Here is a 23,504-nt window from a genome sequence, read left to right on the forward strand (position 1 = left end):
AACTACTTAAACCTAACTAACCTAAGGACATCACACACATCCATGCCCGAGGCAGGATTCGAACCTGCGACCGTAGCAGTAAGCACAACCGTTACTATTCTCCATTAACAGATGTGTGGTTTGTTTTGGTCAGATAGTGTATGTAGACTTGCAATAGCAAGATGAGTTTTCTAAAAAAGAAAAATATCTTCACATCTAACACAAATATAACTGGAGAGTAACTTCGTACAGAAGTGAGACGTGGGCAAGAAACTGTACAAACAAGAAGAGACTAAAACTCTTTCAAACGTGTGCTACAGAAGAATTCTGGGGAGCAGATAGGTAGATCGGATAACTAATTGAGAGATACTGAATAGAATCGGGGAGAAAAAGAAATTTATCGCACAACTAAAAGAAGACTAAAAGAAAGGACCGGTTTATAGGATACGTTTTCAGGTTTCAAGAAATATTTAATTCTGTTATCGACGGAAATACGCAGTATGGGTGTGTGTTTGGGGAATGGGGGATGGTGAGGAAGAGTAAAAATTACTATGGCTTGACTACAGTAATCATGTTAATTTGAGTACAGATTGCAATAGTTACGCTCTTATGAAGAGAATGTTATAGAACTGAGTAAAGTGGAGATGTGGTTCAAAGCATTCTTAGCAGTGAGGATCACAACTACGGTAACATGAGCTCTTACTCAAATTAGAAATATGTCAGCGTTACCTTGTAAACAAAAGAGCAGTGTAAATTTACAAATGTTTGTTGCAGGACCGACGCCCTTATCCAGGCTACTATCCGTAGGAAGTTCAAGCACTGTACAGTGCTGACCATAGCCCACAGACTTAACACCATTATGGATTCAGATAAGGTCCTCGTGATGGATGCAGGAACTATGGTGGTAAGCTATACTGAATTAACTAATAGAGTAGTCAGTATCTGATAAACAGATTTAATTCTGTTAGATACTTACACGCCAGTTAAATCAAACCGTTATTAATTGTCATAAAGAATGCCACAATGCATATTTTCCTCATGGGAATGTCATGGAAAGATATTTTTGCGTTTTTATTTGCTTCCTTAGGTGCAACAACGCGCAGAATGACGTAATATTCATAATAGGTGATGTACAATGTTTAGACCGTCTTGATAAAGTAAATTTCAACACTGAAATTGTGTTACTCTATAGTCTAGATGGACTCAGATTTTAGAAAACATACTTGCTTACGATTCTGGGAGGGTACTGAGGGAATAGCGATGGTATACGAGGTTCAAATCACTATCGAGTCTCCTCAGTGTGTTTTCCAAAAACGGTTCAAATGGCTCTGAGCACTATGGGACTTAACATCTAAGGTCATCAGTCCTCCAGACTTAGGACTACGTAAACCTAACTAAGGACATCACACAGATCCATGCCCGAGGCAGGATTCGAACCTGCGACCATAGCAGCACCGCGATTCCCGACTGAAGCGCCTAGAACCGCTCAACCACAGTGCCGGCTCTAAATGTGTAATTGTATGGCGTGCATGGTGTGTGTGTGTGTGTGTGTGTGTGTGTGTGTGTGTGTGTGTGTGTGTGTGTGAGAGTGTGTGCGCGCGCGTGTGTGTCTGTTTATGAAAGAGGGAAAGAGACGTTTAACAATAGTTAAGAATAAAATAACATATACCTGTAAAAAAAGGATTTAAGAAATCTGTAAATAGTCATCATGATGCCGTATATCCCACGGGGAATATGTTCTTAGGCGCACAGACTGCAGATTATCTTTGCAATCAACGCGAAACATTTATATGTGGGAAAAATGTGGAGAATAAATAGGTAAAAGCAGAAAGTACAGTTCAATATACTTTAGACATATATATGTGTCGACCATGGCTGTGAGCTCAACTGCCGTGGTAAAAACTAACTACGAGGGTAAGCAAATCTTCATCACAGATTTAAATAGTCAGAGCGATGTTGAGAGACAAAATCTGAACCATCACAAGAATGAGCATAAGGAGAGCAATGCAAGAGGAACTCAAGGAATTCGAAAGTAATGTTTTGGCGATCGATGTGATGAAAATCCGAATTACTTTTGGTCTTCCGTACAGTCTCTATTGATCGAAGCCACGTATGCTATAGTTCCGTTCTCATACTGGCAACGAAACGTAAGATGGCGGAGAGATGTCGGAGTACTGAATTCGGTCTTCCGAAACTGTTTCACTAGGAATGATCTTAATACAGATTTGTCTTGCATTCATGGTACGACGTGTAAATGGTTCAAATGGCTCTGAGCACTATGGGACTCAACTGCTATGGTCATTAGTCCCCTAGAACTTAGAACTACTTAAACCTAACTAACCTAAGGACATCACACACATCCATGCCCGAGGCAGGATTCGAACCTGCGACCGTAGCAGTCGCACGTTTTCCGGACTGCGCGCCTAGAACCGCGAGACCACCCCGGCCGGCGGTACGACGTGTACAATAAAGATTCTGAGTTAAGTGATCGCAGAAAATAAAATAAACTGAAATCACTCAGCCGGCCGCAGTGGTTTCGCGGTTCTAGGCGCGCAGTCCGGAACCGTGCGACTGCTACGGTCACAGGTTCGAATCTTGCCCGGGCATGGATGTGTGTGATGTCGTTAGGCTAGTTAGGTTTAAGTACTTCTAAGTTCTAGGGGACTGATGACCACAGCAGTTGAGTCCCATAGTGCTCAGAGCCATTTGAACCATTTTTTGAAATCACTCACCTGAGGAAATGAAACTGCAGCTGATGATATGTTTACGATTCGACAGAAGTTATGTGAAAGTATTTGTTCCTCTCGATCTTACTTCACTGCAGCTACGACAGAAAATAGGCGCAGGTCATTCATGTCAGACAGATGCTCCTAACTGGATGCCTACATAGAAAGGTTACGTACAGAGAGAGAGTGGCTTCGGTGAAATCTCAGTGATTGGTTGATCGTTTTGCCATTCTTTCATTCTTTGGAGTTTCTAAACGTCATTACAATATCAGTTCATCATTGCGATATGAGACATAGTTTCTAGATCCGCAATTAACTCATCTAAAATTTATTAAGCTGGGAAGGAAAAATCTGTATACATGCGACCAAATTCAACAAAGAATATCCAAGCAGGAAATCCTGAAATCGCTTCAGAGTGTCTAAAGTAATACAACCTAAATTCCTTTTTCCCTGGTCGATTCATATTTTTCCCGGAACATTATATCAAATGGCTATTATATTGTACTCCGCATTAAAAATATAATACTCAATATTAAATAACATGCTAGAATTTCTGCTGTAATGTCAGAGTAAATCCAGGTCTTGTGGTAGCCTACAGGTGATACTATTTCTGCCTGAATTGAGGCAAGAAAATGGCGGCCTCTGTTTGTATTACCGGTGGTGTAAAGAGAACTAGCCAGTATCTCTCTGTATTCTGTACGTAGGCTCTCTAGACTTACATCATTGAGTTCTATGCGCTACCGACTTAAGGAAATCACTTCATGCTCGATTATTATGACCTTTCTGAAGAAATAAAATCCAGTTCTCTTTGAATGGCCATGAGACTAAGAAGAGAGTAGGTAGCGTCATCCACTCCATACCGCGCTATCACCGTAGGAACAAAATCGGAACCTACGGAAATCTGACAAATTTTGAGAACTGTACTCAGGACTTTTTTTGGAATCATGGCTCAACAAGTCGCTATTAAACTGGCGGAATAATCTGTGTGGTATCATAACTTCAAAGTACTAACAACAGAAAGGGAATGGGAAAAGCGATGTTAACCGTTCGGGCTCTGAACACGTATTTTTTGAAGACTTTATTTTGGGTTGTCTCGCTCGCTTTTCGCTGCAGTGCAATCACAACAAACGGCTGTGAGTTTGTCTCCCCGCGGCACAGCTACGACAGAGTGGTTGTCAGCCTGCTTGCACACTTCACATACAAGGTCGTGCACAATATACAGCAAGTGATGCGTTTGCCACTGAGGAAATTCTGCATGGAGCGGAAAAGATGAAACTTGGAAAGGGCAGTGCTTGACAAATACGGCGGTTGGAGTAACACATCCCACACAAAAGAAAGCAATTTTTGATGGGTCACCATAGAGGCATGTTCTCTGGCATTGTCGTGGTGAAACACGGTATTGTGTCCAAACTCCGGTCGTTTCTCTTCAATGACTGAATCCAGACGAGCCAATTGTGAACTGTATTTCTCGAAAGTGATAGTCTCATTCGGAAGAATTTCGTACCACAGGATGCCTTTGCAATCCCACCAGATGCATAGCAGAACCATTCTCGGATGCAGCCCTGGATATCAAAATGACAGTGGTGGCTTCCTTTATCAAACAGCCCAGTAATACACTCCTGGAAATTGAAATAAGAACACAGTGAATTCATTGTCCCACGAAGGGGAAACTTTATTGACACATTCCTGGGGTCAGATACATCACATGATCACACTGACAGAACCACAGGCACATAGACACAGGCAACAGAGCATGCACAATGTCGGCACTAGTACAGTGTATATCAACCTTTCGCAGCAATGCAGGCTGCTATTCTCCCATGGAGACGATCGTAGAGATGCTGATTGTAGTCCTGTGGAACGGCTTGCCACGCCATTTCCACCTGGCGCCTCAGTTGGACCAGCGTTCGTGCTGGACGTGCAGACCGCGTGAGACGACGCTTCATCCAGTCCCAAATATGCTCAATGGGGGACAGATCCGGAGATCTTGCTGGCCAGGGTAGTTGACTTACACCTTCTAGAGCACGTTGGGTGGCACGGGATACATGCGGACGTGCATTGTCCTGTTGGAACAGCAAGTTCCCTTGCCGGTCTAGGAATGGTAGAACGATGGGTTCGATGACGGTTTGGATGTACCGTGCACTATTCAGTGTCCCCTCGATGATCACCAGAGGTGTACGGCCAGTGTAGGAGATCGCTCCCCACACAATGATGCCGAGTGTTGGCCCTGTGTGCCTCGGTCGTATGCAGTCCTGATTGTGGCGCTCACCTGCACGGCGCCAAACACGCATACGACCATCATTGGCACCAAGGCAGAAGCGACTCTCATCGCTGAAGACGTCACGTCTCCATTCGTCCCTCCATTCACGCCTGTCGCGACACCACTGGAGGCGGGCTGCACGATGTTGGGGCGTGAGCGGAAGACGGCCTAACGGTGTACGGGACCGTAGCCCAGCTTCATGGAGACGGTTGCGATTGGTACTCGCCGATACCCCAGGAGCAACAGTGTCCCTAATTTGCTGGGAAGTGGCGGTGCGGTCCCCTACGGCACTGCGTAGGATCCTACGGTCTTGGCGTGCATCCGTGCGTCGCTGCGGTCCGGTCCCAGGTCGACGGGCACGTGCATCTTCCGCCGACCACTGGCGACAACATCGATGTACTGTGGAGACCTCACGCCCCACGTGTTGAGCAATTCGGCGGTACGTCCACCCGGCCTCCCGCATGCCCACTATACTCCCTCGCTCAAAATCCGTCAACTGCACATACGGTTCACGTCGCGGCATGCTACCAGTGTTAAAGACTGCGATGGAGCTCCGTATGCCACGGCAAACTGGCTGACACTGACGGCGGCGGTGCACAAATGCTGCGCAGCTAGCGCCATTCGACGGCCAACACCGCGGTTCCTGGTGTGTCCGCTGTGCCGTGCGTGTGATCATTGCTTGTACAGCCCTCTCGCAGTGTCCGGAGCAAGTTTGGTGGGTCTGACACACCTGTGTCAATGTGTTCTTTTTTCCATTTCCAGGAGTGTATATGGTTAGCTTAGAAATTATGAAAAAATTACTTCACAAAATTTTTCGTCGTAGTGTAAAGGACAAGCAACCCAGACTCTACTGTGAAAATAATATTTCTTGGTAAACTGATTCCCACGTTCCTCATCATTCTACAAACCCAAAGCTAAATCGTTTGCTTTTTCAGGGTAGTTTGCTTAATAAAAGGACGTACTTCCCGGCGAAGTTCCACAGAAATTTCATAGATCCGTACGATTTCGTTATGACTCTGCGTACATAATTTGTACATTGAAACTATATCAAACAACAATGTATCATATAATGAATGAATTTCTATTAAATTTGTAGTTAAACACTATGCGTAATCAACCCTTTCCTTAGTTCAGGTTTATGGATAATCTCGCGCAGCGACTGACCCTGTATGACTGGAAAAAACAGCAGCGCCTTTCTTACAGAAGCGTAACAGTACACTTGGACAGAATTAAAGACAAACATTACTAACACTTCTGCTGCACGACGCTAGAGGATTTTATGAGTTATGAGATTCCGTGAGGAAAAGAAGAATCCCTCAATCATTCAGTAAGTGTTCGGGTAAAACTACTAGTCCGCAACACAGCTCGCTTTATTCACGTACAACATCTTGCAAATGTAGGGGGCGATCAAAAAATTTCCATCTCATGCCGTTGCTGCAGCGTGTATCCAACATAGCACAACTATCATGCACCGACATGCAGACAAGAGAGTAGTGTGACATTCATATATTTCCAGCGTAGGGGAGTAAATGAGAAAAAGTGAACTATGGTGACTTTACTAGCAAATGCATCCAAAGGTGACCAATGTGCTGTTATTCGTTTCTTGGCTGTAGAAGGACAAACACCGATAGACATCCATTGGGGAACGAACTATGTATGTGTGGCAGAATGCCTGTCGAGAATCGGGAAAATTGTGCACAAAGTGTTCTGCAGCTACATGATAACGCACGCCAATGTAAGTGCGAGATACTCGAGCATCCGCCCATACTCCTTATCTCTGCTCATATAATTATCACATATTTGGTCCCTTAAGAAAACGCCTTCAAGTGTGAACGATTCCTGACGCACGAGCATGTGCAGCAAGCGATTACGGACTTCTTCACTCAGCAGGACACGGTGTTTTCCAAACTCATATCTTCAACTTGGTACGTCGGTGGGATGATTGTCTCAATGCTCACGCCGGCCGCGGTGGCCGTTCGGTTCTAGCGCTGAAGTCCGGAACCGGGGGGCTGCTACGGTCTTAGGTTCGAATCCTGCCTCGGGCATGGGTCTGTGTGATGTCCTTAGGTTAGTTAGGTTTAAGTAGTTCTAAGTTCTAGGGGACTTATGACCTAAGATGTTGAGACCCATAGTCCTCAGATCCATCAATGCTCACGACCATTTTGCCTTATTGGCATACCGAGTCTGTACGGCCATCGAACGGAAACTTTTTGATATCCTTTACAGTATGTGGAAATTACACTACTGGCCATTAAAATTGCCACACCACGAACATGACGTGTTACAGACGCGAAATTTAACCGATAGGAAGAAGATGCTGTAATATGCAAATCATTAGCTTTTCAGAGCATTCACACAAGTTTCCAACCGATTTCGCATACACAAACAGCAGCTGACCGGCGTTGCCTGGCGAAACGTTGTTGTGATGCCTCCTGTGAAGAGGAGAAATGCGTACCATCACTTTTCCGACTTTAATAAAGGTCGGATTGTAGCCTATCGAGATTGCGGCTTATCGTATCGTCAAATTGCTGCTCGCGTTGTCGACATCCACTGACTGTTAGCAGAATATGGTATCGGTGGGGTCAGGAGGGTAATACGAAACTTCGTGCTGGATCCCAAAGGCCTCGTATCACTAGCAGTCGGGATGACAGGCATCTTATCCGCATGGCTGTAACGGATCGTGCAGCCACGTCTCGATCCCTGAGTCAACACATGGGGACGTTTGCAAGACAACAACCATCTGCACGAACAGTTCGACGACGTGTGCAGCATCATTGGCTATCAGATCGGAGACCATGGCTGCGGTTACCCTTGACGCTGCATCACAGACAGGAGCACCTGTGATGATGTACTCAGCGATGAACCTGGAGGCACGGATAAACCCAGGTCCTGTTTACAGCATCATGATGGTGGCATCCGTGTTTGGCGACATCGTGGTGAACGCACTTTGGAAGCGTCCGCTGTGCGCCAGCCAGGCGCGCTGCCAAGATTACGTAAGTTGATCGGCGGATTGCGTAAGCCGCCTATGTGGCGTGACATGCTGTTGCCTCCTTGAGCCCCCCGGTTCTAGATGTACCCATGTCCAATTCTAAGCTACGCTACAGATCAGTTTGCAAAAACAAAATTTATTTATGGAAATATACAGTACAATCACCAACAAATTTTACATATTCACATACACCTTTGCCTTTAACCCAAATGAATACAGATTCGTTAACAGATATTTTCCTCCTGTTACGAGTATACAATGACAAGGAAGAAGGAGAAACATATGCAGATTTACCAAAATCCTTATTAGCCAATTCCGAAATATAGTAAGTGCGAAAGGCAATAATGTCTCTATCAACAACAGATACACGCCTCCTCGAACAATGGCAACAGTAAACCATCCGTTACCATGACCAAACGTATCGTTTATATCTAAACTAAAATTAAGTCTACAACCGACGAAAACAGCAGGACCATCCAGCAGAGCTTGTGCAGCGACAGACTTAACTGGAATACGATTCTTCTTGTCTCCAGCTGTTGTACCAAATTCGATGTTCTCGATGGTCTTGTAGACTGTTTGTTTAGAACGGCGGCGATATCTTCTGTAAGGCATCTTGGCAGCGTTCAATGCAGTTGCCTGTGCAGCAGCAGCAGCGCGACATAGCCGCTACGCGGCACTCGCTCGCTTATATACATGTCCGAACACGCGTGACCTTGATTCGGATTTAGATATAAACGATACGTTTGGTCATGGTAACGGATGGTTTACTGTTGCCATTGTTCGAGGAGGTACTGGAGTACCAAGTGTTGCTGGACTTGAAAGTTTTGTTGATAGAGACAATGACAAGGAAGAAGGAGAAACATATGCAGATTTACCAAAGTCCTTATTAGCCAGTTCCGAAATATAGTAGGTGCGAAAGGCAATAATGTCTCTATCAACAACAGATTCTTCTTGTCTCCAGCTGTTGTAGCAAATTCGATGTTCTCGATGGTCTTGTAGACGCAATCCGCCGATCAACTTACGTAATCTTGGCAGCGCGCCTGGCTGGCGCACAGCGGACGCGAGCACCTAGATATACTAGTGCTCGCGTCCGGGATAACGCTCCGCCAGCAGGCATAAATATTCTAAGTCCGAATCAAGGTCACGCGTGTTCGGACATGTATATAAGCGAGCGAGTGCCGCGTAGCGGCTATGTCGCGCTGCTGCTGCTGCACAGGCAACTGCATTGAACGCTGCCAAGATGCCTTACAGAAGATATCGCCGCCGTTCTAAACAAACAGTCTACAAGACCATCGAGAACATCGAATTTGCTACAACAGCTGGAGACAAGAGGAATCGTATTCCAGTTAAGTCTGTCGCTGCACAAGCTCTGCTGGATGGTCCTGCTGTTTTCGTCGGTTGTAGACTTAATTTTAGTTTAGATATAAACGATACGTTTGGTCCTGGTAACGGATGGTTTACTGTTGCCATTGTTCGAGGAGGTACTGGAGTACCAAGTGTTGCTGGACTTGAAAGTTTTGTTGATAAAGACATTATTGCCTTTCGCACTTACCATATTTCGGAATTGACTAATAAGGATTTTGGTAAATCTGCATATGTTTCTCCTTCTTCCTTGTCATTGTATACTCGTAACAGGAGGAAAATATCTGTTAACGAATCTGTATTCATTTGGGTTAAAGGCAAGCGTGTATCTGTCATCGCCATACTGGCGTATCACCCGGTTTAAATGTATGGGGTGCCATTGGTTACATTGAACAGTGGACGTTACATTTCAGATGTGTTACGACCCGTGGCTCTACCGTTCATTGGATCCCTGCGAAACCCTACATTTCAGCAGGATAATGCACGACCGCATCATGCAGGTCCTCTACGGGCCTTTCTGGATACAGAAAATGTTCGACTGCTGCCCTGTCCACCACATTCTCCAGATCTCTCGCCAATTGAAAACGTCTGGTCAATGTTGGCCGAGCAACTGGCTTATGACAATACGCCTGTCACTACTCTTCATGAAATGTGGTATCGTGTTGAAGCTGCATGGGCAGCTGTATCTGTACACGCCATCCAAGCTCTACTTGACTAAATGTCCAGGCGTATCAATGCCGTTATTACGGCCAGAGGTACTGATTTTCAAGATCCATGCACCCTAATTTCGTGAAAATGTAATCACATGTCAGTTGTTTGTTGTTTGTTGTTGTCTTCAGTCCTGAGACTGGTTTGATGCAGCTCTCCATGCTACTCTATCCTGTGCAAGCTGCTTCATCTCCCAGTACCTACTGCAACCTACATCCTTCTGAATCTGCTTGGTGTACTCATCTCTCGGTCTCCCTCTACGATTTTTACCCTCCACGCTGCCCTCCAATGCTAAATTTGTGATCCCTTGATGCCTCAAAAGATGTCCTACCAACCGATCCCTTCTTCTAGTCAAGTTGTGCCACAAACTTCTCTTCTCCCCAATCCTATTCAATACCTCCTCATTAGTTACGTGATCTATCCACCTTATCTTCAGTATTCTTCTGTAGCACCACATTTCGAAAGCTTCTATTCTCTTCTTGTCCAAACTAGTTATCGTCCATGTTTCACTTCCATACATGGCTACACTCCAAACAAATACTTTCAGAAACGACTTCCTGATACATAAATCTATATTCGATGTTAACAAATTTCTCTTCTTCAGAAACGCTTTCCTTGCCATTGCCAGTCTACATTTTATATCCTCTCTACTTCGACCATCATCAGTTATTTTACTTCCTAAATAGCAAAACACCTTTACTACTTTAAGTGTCTCATTTCCTAATCTAATTCCCTCAGCATCACCCGATTTAATTTGACTACATTCCATTATCCTCGTTTTGCTTTTGTTAATGTTCATCTTATATCCTCCTTTCAAGACACTGTCCATTCCGTTCAACTGCTCTTCCAAGTCCTTTGCCGTCTCTGACAGAATTACAATGTCATCGGCGAACCTCAAAGTTTTTACTTCGTCTCCATGAATTTTAATACCTACTCCAAATTTTTCTTTTGTTTCCTTTACTGCTTGCTCAATATACAGATTGAATAACATCGGGGAGAGGCTACAACCCTGTTTCACTCCTTTCCCAACCACTGCTTCCCTTTCATGCCCCTCGACTCTTATTACTGCCATCTGGTTTCTGTACAAATTATAAATAGCCTTTCGCTCCCTGTATTTTACCCCTGCCACCTTTAGAATTTGAAAAAGAGTATTCCAGTCAACATTGTCAAAAGCTTTCTCTAAGTCTACAAATGCTAGAAACGTAGGTTTGCCTTTTCTTAATCTTTCTTCTAAGATAAGTCGTAAGGTCAGTATTGCCTCACGTGTTCCAACACCTCTACGGAATCCAAACTGATCCTCCCCGAGGTCTGCATCTACCAGTTTTTCCATTCGTCTGTAAAGAATTCGCGTTAGTATTTTGCAGCCGTGGCTTATTAAACTGATAGTTCGGTAATTTTCACATCTGTCAGCACCTGCTTTCTTTGGGATTGGAATTATTATATTCTTCTTGAAGTCTGAGGGTATTTCGCCTGTCTCATACATCTTGCTCACCAGCTGGTAGAGTTTTGTCAGGACTGGCTCTCCCAAGGCCGTCAGTAGTTCTAATGGAATGTTGTCTACTCCGGGGGCCTTGTTTCGACTCAGGTCTTTCAGTGCTCTGTCAAACTCTTCACGCAGTATCGTATCTCCCATTTCGTCTTCATCTACATCCTCTTCTATTTCCATAATATTGTCCTCAAGTACATCGCTCTTGTATAAACCTTCTATATACTCCTTCCACCTTTCTGCCTTCCCTTCTTTGCTTAGAACTGGGCTGCCATCTGAGCTCTTGATATTCATACACGTGGTTCTCTTCTCTCCAAAGGTCTCTTTAATTTTCCTGTAGGCAATATCTATCTTACCCCTAGTGAGATAAGCTTCTACATCCTTACATTTGTCCTCTAGCCATCCCTGTTTAGCCATTTTGCACTTCCTGTCGATCTCATTTTTGAGACGTTTGTATTCCTTTTTGCCTGCTTCATTTACTGCATTTTTATATTTTCTCCTTTCATCAATTAAATTCAATATTTCTTCTGTTACCCAAGGATTTCTAGCAGCCCTCGTCTTTGTACCTACTTTATCCTCTGCTGCCTTCACTACTACATCCCTCAGAGCTACCCATTCTTCTTCTACTGTATTTCTTTCCCCTATTCCTGTCAATTGTTCCCTTATGCTCTCTCTGAAACTCTGTACAACCTCTGGTTCTTTCAGTTTATCCAGGTCCCATCTCCTTAATTTCCCACATTTTTGCAGTTTCTTCAGTTTTAATCTACTGGTCATAACCAATAGATTGTGGTCAGAGTCCACATCTGCCCCTGGAAATGTCTTACAACTTAAAACCTGGTTCCTAAATCTCTGTCTTACCATTATATAATCTATCTGATACCTTTTAGTATCTCCAGGGTTCTTCCACGTATGCAACCTTCTTTCGTGATTCTTAAACCAAGTGTTAGCTATGATTAAGTTGTGCTCTGTGCAAAATTCTACTAGGCGGCTTCCTCTTTCATTTCTTAGCCCCAATCCATATTCACCTACTATGTTTCCTTCTCTCCCTTTTCCTACACTCGAATTCCAGTCACCCATTACTATTAAATTTTCGTCTCCCTTCACTATCTGAATAATTTCTTTTATTTCATCGTACATTTCTTCAATTTCTTCATCATCTGCAGAGCTAGTTGGCATATAAACTTGTACTACTGTAGTAGGTGTGAGCTTCGTATCTATCTTGGCCACAATAATGCGTTCACTATGCTGTTTGTAGTAGCTTACCCGCATTCCTATTTTCCTATTCATTATTAAACCTACTCCTGCATTACCCCTATTTGATTTTGTGTTTATAACCCTGTAGTCACCTGACCAGAAGTCTTGTTCCTCCTGCCACCGAACTTCACTAATTCCCACTATATCTAACTTTAACCTATCCATTTCCCTTTTTAAATTTTCTAACCTACCTGCCCGATTAAAGGATCTGACATTCCACGCTCCGATCCGTAGAACGCCAGTTTTCTTTCTCCTGATAACGACATCCTCCTGAGTAGTCCCCGCCCGGAGATCCGAATGGGGGACTATTTTACCTCCGGAATATTTTACCCAAGAGGATGCCATCATCATTTAATCATACAGTAAAGCTGCATGTCCTCGGGAAAAATTACGGCTGTAGTTTCCCCTTGCTTTCAGCCGTTCGCAGTACCAGCACAGCAAAGCCGTTTTGGTTAATGTTGCAAGGCCAGATCAGTCAATCATCCAGACTATTGCCCCTGCAACTACTGAAAAGGCTGCTGCCCCTCTTCAGGAACCACACGTTTGTCTGGCCTCTCAACAGATACCCCTCCGTTGTGGTTGCACCTACGGTACGGCCATCTGTATCGCTGAGGCACGCAAGCCTCCCCACCAACGGCAAGGTCCATGGTTCATGGGGGGAGGACATGTCAGTTATATAGTATAATATATTTGTCCAATGAGTACCCGTTTATCAGCTGCATTTGTTATTGATGTAGTAATTTTTTAGGCCAGTAGTGTAATTATGATTTATTGTGTTTGTAATACGAGTCACCTTTGTTTCACCAAAAATATCTTCACAGCTCTCAGCTGCAGAAGTGCAGTGATGTGGTTGCCAGCGATGCGGGAACGGCTCTGCGTACAGCTACACACATCAAAAAAAGTTTTGCATCACCTCGGTTCCGAGAGTTCCGGCACCTGTACAGAAAATTGGAATAGAGATCAACATAAACATCATTTCCGCCCTTTTTATTGTTCATGAAAACCACACATTGCATGTTGTACCACCATACAGCGCGACCTTCAGAGGTGGTGGTCCAGACTGCGTTACACACCAATAACTGTAATACCTAGTAACACGTCCACTTACATTGGTGCATGCCTATATTAGTCGTGGCATGCTATCCACAAGTTAATCAAGGCACTGTTGGTTTAGAGTGTCCCACTCCTCTACAGCGATTCGGCGTAGATCCCTCCGAGTTTTCGGTGGGTCACGTCGTCCATAAACAGCACTTTTCAATCTATGCCAGGCATGTTCGATTGGGTTCATGTCTGGAGAATATGCTGGTCACTTTAGTAGAGCGATGTTGTTATTCTGAAGGAAGTCATTCATAAGATGTCCACTATAAGGGCGCGAATTTTCGTCCACGAAGACGAATCTCTCGCCAATGTGCTGCCGATATGGTTGCAGTATCGTTCGGAGGATGGCATCCACGTACGCCGTTACGGCGACTTGCATGGCCACCAGCGGCGTACGTCGGCCCCAAATAATGTCACCCCAAAACAACGGGGAACCTCCACCTTGTTGCACTCGCTGGACAGCGTGTCTAAGGCGTTCAGGCTGACCGCGTTGCCTCCAAACACATCTTCTACGATTGTCTGGTTGAAGGCATATGCGACCCTCATTGGTGAAGAGAACATGATGCTAATCCTGAACGGTCCATTCGGCATGTTGTTGGACCTATCTGAATCGAGCTGCATGGTATCGTAGTTGCAAAGATGGACCTCACCATGGGCGTCGGGAGTGAAGTTTAGCATCATGCAGCCTATTGCGCACAGTTTGAATCGTAACACGACGTCCTGCGGCTGCACGAAAAACATTATTCAACATGGTGGGGTTGCTGTCAGGTTTCCTTCGAGCCATAATCCGTAGGTAGCGGTCACCCACTGCAGTAGTACGCCTTGGCCGGCCTGAGCGGGGCATGTCATCGACAGTTCCTGTTTCTCTCTGTATCTCCTCCATGTCCAAACAACATCCCTTTGGTTCACTCCGAGACGCCTGGACACTTCCCTTGTTGAGAGCCCTTCCTGGCACAAATAATAATGCGGACGCGATCGAACCGCGGAATTGACCGTCTAGGCATGGCTGTATTACAGACAACAAGAGCAATATACCTCCTTCCTGCTGGAATGACTAGAACTGTTCGACTGTCGGACCCCCTCCGTCTAATAGGCGCTGCTCATGCATGGTTATTTACATCTTTGGCCGGGTTTAGTGACATCTCTGAACAGTCAAAGGGGCTGTGTCTGTGATACAATATCCACAGTCAACGTCTTTCTTCAGGAGTTCTGGAGACCAGGGTGCTGAGAAACTTATTTTATGTGTGTATTATGGCCGTCTTTCATTGTATTCATTGAACCCATACACGACTTGCATGTCAGCCAACTCTTCATTAGCCAACTTTAATGAGAGATCAATGGTTAAAAATAAATGGAGCTTTGCTGTAGTTAATAGCAGGTACCGTGAGTCAATTACATAAGATATTTTGCCGATGTTTTCAGTGAGAGACAAATACTAATATAAATTATGATAATAAATCCAACGGAAAACAGTTACCTTATAACAGGCCACCGGGGACTACTGATCCCTTGTCCGAAAATACGCGGAAAACATCACTACAAAATCGCCGAAATTTTGTCGGTGGAGTAGAAATTCACTGGATTTGTTCGAGAATATGTAACTAATTCATTCCACTATTTTATCCTGGATGGAAAATGATGAACAGGAAAGATACCGTCTAAAGCTCTCTCGGTACACACTAACGATTCGTCAGATAGGGTCAACAAAAGTGGTTCAAATGGCTCTGAGCACTATGGGACTCAACTGCTGCGGTCACTAGTCCCCTAGAACTTAGAACTACTTAAACCTAACTAACTTAAGGACATCACACACATCCATGTCCGAGGCAGGATGCGAACCTGCGACCGTAGCAGTCGCACGGCTCCGGACTACGAGCCTAGAACCGCGAGACCACCGCGGCCGGCTAGGTCAACAGGACCAACAGATTGTTCACTGAGGATGCTGAAAGTTACGGAACTGTAGCGTCGCTGGATGATTATAATCAAGTGCAGAACGCCTCATACTGTGTTTGTGCTTAGTCTAATGAATTGCAGCTCTCTTTAAATGGGGACAAATACAAGATAATTAAAAAATAATAAATCTTTTGATAGTACTCGATTACAAGAGTGGTGGTTGAAAAGAAAGAGAGCGAGTTGGGTTAGTAAGAAGTTACTGGGGTCAGAGAATATAAATAATATTAAACGAACAAATTTTATTACAACACGTTCAACTAAGTAGTAAGAAATACAAATACAATACAGGTAACGGGTAACACCTTCAATTGTAAGTCGGTTGCGTTAATAATAATTGCTTAATTTTTTAAAAAATGAGAAAAAGACATGTTAGCATACTCTTAATCCTTGAATATACACTTGAGTCGCAATCCAGTGAAAGACAATACTGCACGATAAATTTATTAACTTTCAAGTGCATACTTCAAATAACTGAGTTGAGGCACCCAGTGTTTAAAAACTATTTGTGCCACATGGATAAAACGATTACAGTTTCTCTGATTCGCAGTTCTATTGAACTGTAAAGTACAAGGCACTAGGGTTAACGTGCAAGACGAGATTAAAATAAAAGTATCCAACATAGATTATACAGATGTACATTGTACTCATGTATCCTCATTTACGCCTCTGGATATTTAACAATTTAATCACTATTAGAAAAGTAAGTTACAGTTATCATAGTTAACCGGTACGAAATACAAAGTCCTTACAATAACAGAGACCAATATGAACGCAAAGATTTAGTGGCAGAATGATATACAGTAGAAAAAAAGTACCCACGGACAATAAAATTCATGAAACACTGATAACAGAATTACATGTGGTGAAGGTGAAAGTCTTCGTAACACTTTAATAAAAAAATTACATGGTACTCATTCACAAGTGCTTCTAGTCAACGGAGTACAAGTTTAGAATATTACAAATGGGTATACCGGAAAGCTTACACTAAAAACAAAAGGCACCGGAAAAACATTACCAATTAACAGTGCAAGTATCAACTTAATGAAAATGAATAAAAGATAATAATCAGTTACCAAATTATAATAAGGCATATTACTCCGCAACCAAACAATACAAATCAATGAACAAATAGACCTAATGATCCAGTGCCTTCAGGCACATCAGAATGGCTCGTGCACATGAACCGGACTAACTGGGCGTAGAGAGGATACAGTATCACACACGTACAATCCACTTGTGGCATTGATCCTAAATACTGCCTACAACATAACAAACTTCATTAACACATCTGGGGTTCACAAAAGCTTGCGTATCACGTAACTTATAGGGCGTATACCAAAGCAGAAAACCAAATGAATCGGATTTTACTAGTGAAATTGTGACAAATGAGAACCAGCGATCGACGTAACCGTCAAAGATTGTAACAATTCTTTGCAGAAGCATTAAACGGAATAAGAGAACATTAACGCAAAGCAGGAAGAGGAAATCTATGTCTTACGAGGGGAATACTAGCGAGTACCAACTTAGCGACGTGGGTACTAAGTAACAATAGCCGTGGATTAGGTACTTCCATCGGACATAACAACCGATACACAGATCAGCTAGAACATTATGGTCACGTACCTGATAGCAAGTATGTCCAGGACAGGATAACGGCAGCGACGATTCGTGGCATGGAAGCACTGAGGCCTTGTTAGGTCGCTTGAGGGAGTTGGCATCACATTTGCAAACACAAGTCACCCAGTCTCTGTAAATTACGGGGCGGTGGCAATGAGCTCTGCCGCCATTTTCAATCACAACCCAAATGTGTTCCATCGCGTTCACATCTCGCTATTTGGGGGGGGGGGGGAGGGGGGGGAGCAAGCACATCAATTGGAACTCGCCGCTGTTTTTCTTGAAGCACTCCATCACATTCGTGGCCTTGTGACATGGCACATTACCTTGTTGAAAAATGCAACTAACGTCGGGAAATATAATCATCATCAAGTGGCGTTCGTGAACCACTGTACGATACCACTTGACCGTCATGGTGCCTTGCAGATCTCCATTGAACCCGTGGATGCCCACGGGAATGTTCCCCTGGCAGCTTGTCTCCATCCCAGAGTACAGGTATCAAGGTGCTGTTCCCCTAGACGGATTTGGGCCCTCTCATCGGTATGATGAAAAAAGTATCGGGATTCATCAGACGACGCAACGCTCTGCCACTGCGGCAACACCCAGTGCTGATGGTCACATGCCCATTTCGGTCATAGGTACCGATGTCGTGGTGTTAACATTGGCTCATGCATAGATCCTGGACTGCGGAGGTCCATCGTTAGTAGTGTTTGGTGCACCGTGTATTCACACAGCATTAAAGTCTGATGTTAGTTCGCCATAGTTCGCAATCCGTCCTTTTTTACCAGTCTGCCCAACCTACAATGTCTGATGTCTATAAAGAGTGATGGCCGCCCTACCCCACGACATCCGGACGTGGTTTCACGTTACTTTCGCCACTTGTTGATGACACTCACTACAGAACTCTTCGAACGCCCGACTAATAGTGCAGTTTCCGAAATGCTCGTGCTGAGCCTCCGGGCCATCACAATCTTCCGCGGTGGAACTTAGATTACGCGCCTGCCCCGTTCTACACACGGACAGCACGCTCACTGATACGTGTGTCTGACGCAGTCGTTCCTCGCCAGGTGACACTGCTGCCACCTGGGAGGGTTTAACGGTGATAATAATGTTCTGGCAGATCATTGTACAAGCCTAACACCGAACAGCCGCGCAACAGTGTTCTACTGACGGACATAAAACAGAACAACACACAAAAAAGAAGAAAGACACATGTTACATACAAAATAACAGACCCATATCCCTTCGAGAAATTTGAGCTAATACGGAATCTCACCGATAATCATTGTTCCCATGCACCTTCGCTAGTAGAACATGTTAGGGGGCTCAGATATCGGCACAAGAAATACCATCTGCTGCACAACATTAGGTGGCTTGTTGAGTATAGTGTTGTTGTAGATTTACCATAGGGTGTGCCGGTCATGGGAATGGTGCTCTTGAAACGAGAAATTAAATACCAATTGCTACTGGATCGACATAGCACAGAAGAAAGCATCAAATAACATCGTATGTCACATAAACCATGATAGCCGAATATTCGTGCGCTTAACCTGACATTTAAATTCTTTCACTGCCACACAACGACTCACAATGCGTAGCATCAAGTACAGCGAAAAAATTTGAATAACTTAAGTAGCCTTGTAAAACGGTCAGATAGCACAAGGTGCTCGTAACCAAGAAGCCGGAAAGCACGGAATTTTGAGGAACAGTCAGAAACCTTACGATAATTCCGAATCCGATCTTCACTATTAACAATCTAACTGCTTTCAGACAATAAGATAATTACATGCTCCACTTAGCGCCGCAAATGTGTAAGGTGTTAGGCTGCTCGAACCCATATCACTGACTGACTGCAACGAAACCGAGACCAGACGATAATTTCCTTCGTATTCAACCGTAAGCACACAGGGAAAACATGCCACGGAGGACGCATGTCACCAACGGCACCGAGCGCCACAGTCAGTCAATTCAGCTGTCCCCCTAAACCAGCCAGCGCACGTCCTTAAATCGGAACAAGACCATCCATCGGCCCGCCACCCCGCGGTATGGTGTGGTCTCGTTCCTAGACAACACCAATGACATGAAAAGCAGAGCCGCAGCTATCGATAATCGATGTACGCGATAGAAAACTTACGCGCACACAGCTCGATGGCAAACTTTGGGGTCCCATTTAGAAGTATCCTTAATAACCGACATGGAAAAGGATGAACTCGTAAATTCGGTAACAGCAAAGGCTGAGAGCAAATTTAAATTTTATGGGAAGGTCCTGGAAAAATGTGATGATCCTAAGGAAATCAAGTACCGTCTAGTAAGGTCATCCGAAGACCAGTATCAGCTGCAAAGCGATTTAGAAAAGATTGCTGTATGGTGTGTCAGGTGGCAGTTGACGCTAAATAACGAAAAGTGTGAGATGATCCACATGAGTTCCAAAAGAAATCCGTTGGAATTCGATTACTCGATAAATAGTACAATTCTCAAGGCTGTCAATTCAACTAAGTACCTGGGTGTTAAAATTACGAACAACTTCAGTTGGAAGGACCACATAGATAATATTGTCGGGAAGGCGAGCCAAAGGTTGCGTTTCATTGGCAGGACACTTAGAAGATGCAACAAGTCCACTAAAGAGACAGCTTACACTACACTCGTTCGTCCTCTGTTAGAATATTGCTGCGCGGTGTGGGATCCTTACCAGGTGGGATTGACGGAGGACATCGAAAGGGTGCAAAAAAGGGCAGCTCGTTTTGTATTATCGCGTTATAGGGGAGAGAGTGTGGCAGATATGATACACGAGTTGGGATGGAAGTCATTACAGCATAGACGTTTTTCGTCGCGGCGAGACCTTTTTACGAAATTTCAGTCACCAACTTTCTCTTCCGAATGCGAAAATATTTTGTTGAGCCCAACCTACATAGGTAGGAATGATCATCAAAACAAAATAAGAGAAATCAGAGCTCGAACAGAAAGGTTTAGGTGTTCGTTTTTCCCGCTCGCTGTTTGGGAGTGGAATAGTAGAGAGATAGTATGATTGTGGTTCGATGAACCCTCTGCCAAGCACTTAAATGTGAATTGCAGAGTAGTCATGTAGATGTAGATGTAGATGGTTGTGGAACCAAATGTTAGAAGTTTGGAATACCTATCAAAAAGCCTTGACAGCAGACATGTCAAGATTTCACATCAGAAATGCACTATTGTGACTGTTAAGTGTCATACGAAACTGTAATGAAGATCCTAATGGAGCTCAAGTAGAAATCTTTCGAAGAATAGGCGAACTCTCTCTCGCGGAACCCTGAAACCTGTTGGCTAAAGAACCATTCTTCACTAGAAACTATGCAACAGTTGTGCTGTCTCTATCATAGTCTATGTGTCACGCAGCGATCATGCGAATAAGATAGATTAGTGTGCGTTTGAGGCATATAGACAACCATTTTTCGCTCGATTCCAACCATGCACGAAATGAATAAGGTAGATGTTCACTGATGTTGGTATGAACTGTCAAACGCAGTACCATGGCTTACGATGTATGTGTGTGGGTGTGGTAACACCATCATGTACAGTTTTAGCAGTGACGGATTAACCGTGGTGGTCCTGTATATGGCTAGTTTTGTCAGACATGACGATAGTCGACTTCCCTTTCAACGTCACATGATTTGCCTAACGTGCAAACTGTAGTCGATGATCACCCGGGGCTGTGTACTATAATTCGCTGCAAAGTCTTGATTTGCTAGTGTGTGTGTCAACAGTCCATTAAACATTAAGTCTGCATCGGGTCGATATAGGGGGCAATAGTGTAACAGCTATTGGACACCGCTATAGCAGAAATGCACACATTTATCGTAAGTTTGTGGTTGTTAAATATTGAGGTATGTGTATTGTTCCTTTAATTTATATTTTAATGAATGAAACGGCACCAAAAATATTACTCAGCAACACACAAATTATCGATAACGAGGTGTAAAAGGTCATGTGTTTCTTGTATAAAATCAGAAATCAGACGTTTCCGCTGGAAGTAGGTCGGTAGATTTCACAAATAGCCAGACTATTCAAGACAGTTTTCGACTGTGTGATCTTGCCTTATCAAAACAATTCTTGCATCATCAAATTTGTATTCCGATCTTGTTTCATGAAACAAATGCGTTAAATACTGCTGGTCTCTTCAGCCAATGGTTCATTGCTTCGACCTTGTCAGAATTTGTATAATATAATAACACCATATTCCAGGAATACGACCATCCACATATACTGCTGAGAAATCCATCTGGCTTCCTGTCCAGACTTGTGGAAGAAACGGGCACTGCAATGGGAGAACAGCTAAGAGGTGTTGCGAAGCAGGTGAGAGTCTTATTGGGCAGACGATTTTTTGTCTACGTAAATGTGCAGTGATTTCTTAAAATTCGTGAGACCAACGCGTACAAAGGTACTTTTTGTTTTTTTCAGAGCTACAACGAATTACACGGTCTACAGGAAGACTTGGAAGAAGAACAAATTACAGTGCTGTGAATCCTAGTACGTGACTTCCTTCTTCAGGCCCTCGTGTGTCTTACATATTTTGCTTCAACGTTGTATCTCAGTAAGAATATCCGAGCGTCTATTGAGAAAGTGATAACTACCACTGATCTCAGTGACTTATGGAGAGCGGGATTTATTTCGTGAGAACTGTGTTATTGAAGACAAGATGCGTTTTACAGTTCTGTCGTAGCACAGCAAAGAGAATGCCTGGCTCAGAAGCTGGTAATAAGATGTCCTCTAACGGTTCCGAAGAGCGATATCAAATGATCTTCCTGGCAATGAGGTTCCCATTACTGCTAAACAATCGCTGTAGGCACAAAGAGTTTGAAGTGATACTTGTAAAATGTTACACACTTGGTATTTACATGGTTCGCTAATTACACATTTCAGAAACCAAATAATTTGACTATTAATTTCAGTTTCATTTTGTGATAAGTAAGTAAATTAGCGGTTTTAATGTTACTGAGACCCAGGCGGAAATTATTTGACGCAAAGGGTGAGTAGATTAATTTCAGGTGATAGTAAAGGAAATGGACAAAAGACATGAAAGGTAAAGATGCAGAAAATGAGAACTAAAAACTGTGAGAAATGGTAATCACTGGCTCATGTGAGCGCAGAATGTTTTACGTAAATTACGTGAGAAGAAGCTGGTAATTTTATTTAAAACTTACCTAGATAACATTTTTTTCCAGACTGTTAGATTTGTTTTTTATACTAGTGCAAAAATTACTAGTGTCTATGACATCTAAATATAAATATGGATAATATTTTACAGCTTGCATAGTAAGCGGATAATGGTTATGGCGCACCTTTTTTACTATTGTTTGAGTGGACACACTGTTTAAGGCAATGGAATCATGTTCTGTAGAGATGGGGTTGGAATCTCCGTTCTGTTATCCAGATTTAGTTCTTCCGTGTTTTCCCTAATCGCGTAAAAGTGATTGCAACGATAAAGACGCCACGGTACATTTCCTGCATCGTCCTTGTGCAGTCCGAAATACTACTCCACGTATAAAGATAGCGACGTAGACGGAATGAAGAGCTCTAATTTTCTTTCTCTTCTTAATCATTCGTAATTTCAATAAATCTGTTTCGCGTTATCACATATGTTTAGAATAGCTTCAAATCATTATAAGTCTCGAACTGTCGTGTCCCTATATCACACATGTACTTTTTGCGACATTGGATTAGTCATGAGTTGTGTGCTCATACGCCAAAACTGCGGACATACATACATATACACATGCGAGTTCATAGATACTTATGCCTGGAAGGTAAGACGTGTGTGTTGCAAAAATCGGACATTTTGATCAAAGGTTATCCTTTCGAATAGAACGAAGCACAACTGATTTTATTAGACCCATTTGATGCAAAAAAGAGTTAAACAAAATAATATGTATTTAAACTGCACCTGCAGACGTAGCACTACACAATCCAATATGTCCACAAGCATCAATACATAGTTTTCACATTAGACTAATTCATCGTTCTATAAAAATTATTATGCCCCTCATCAAGTCACTTAAAATTACAACTACCTCGTGTCTGCGCCACCACCTGGTGCTTTGC

At 43.5% G+C, this 23,504-nt stretch overlaps 1 protein-coding gene across 1 annotated transcript in view; it reads left to right on the plus strand.

Annotated features, from left to right (window-relative positions):
- LOC126334844 (ATP-binding cassette sub-family C member 4-like) overlaps nt 1-22,319 on the plus strand; it is a 170,103-nt gene extending 147,784 nt beyond the window's left edge. Inside the window, exons 23-25 of the mRNA XM_049997511.1 lie at nt 754-883; nt 21,648-21,758; nt 21,864-22,319. Of these exons, the coding sequence (XP_049853468.1) occupies nt 754-883; nt 21,648-21,758; nt 21,864-21,926 (304 nt within the window). The 3' untranslated portion in view covers nt 21,927-22,319. The remainder of the gene's footprint in view (nt 1-753; nt 884-21,647; nt 21,759-21,863) is intronic.
- Nucleotides 22,320-23,504: the final 1,185 nt, after the last annotated feature.

This window comes from Schistocerca gregaria, chromosome 2, assembly GCF_023897955.1.
Source record: "Schistocerca gregaria isolate iqSchGreg1 chromosome 2, iqSchGreg1.2, whole genome shotgun sequence".
NCBI classification, from domain to species: Eukaryota; Metazoa; Arthropoda; class Insecta; order Orthoptera; family Acrididae; genus Schistocerca; species Schistocerca gregaria.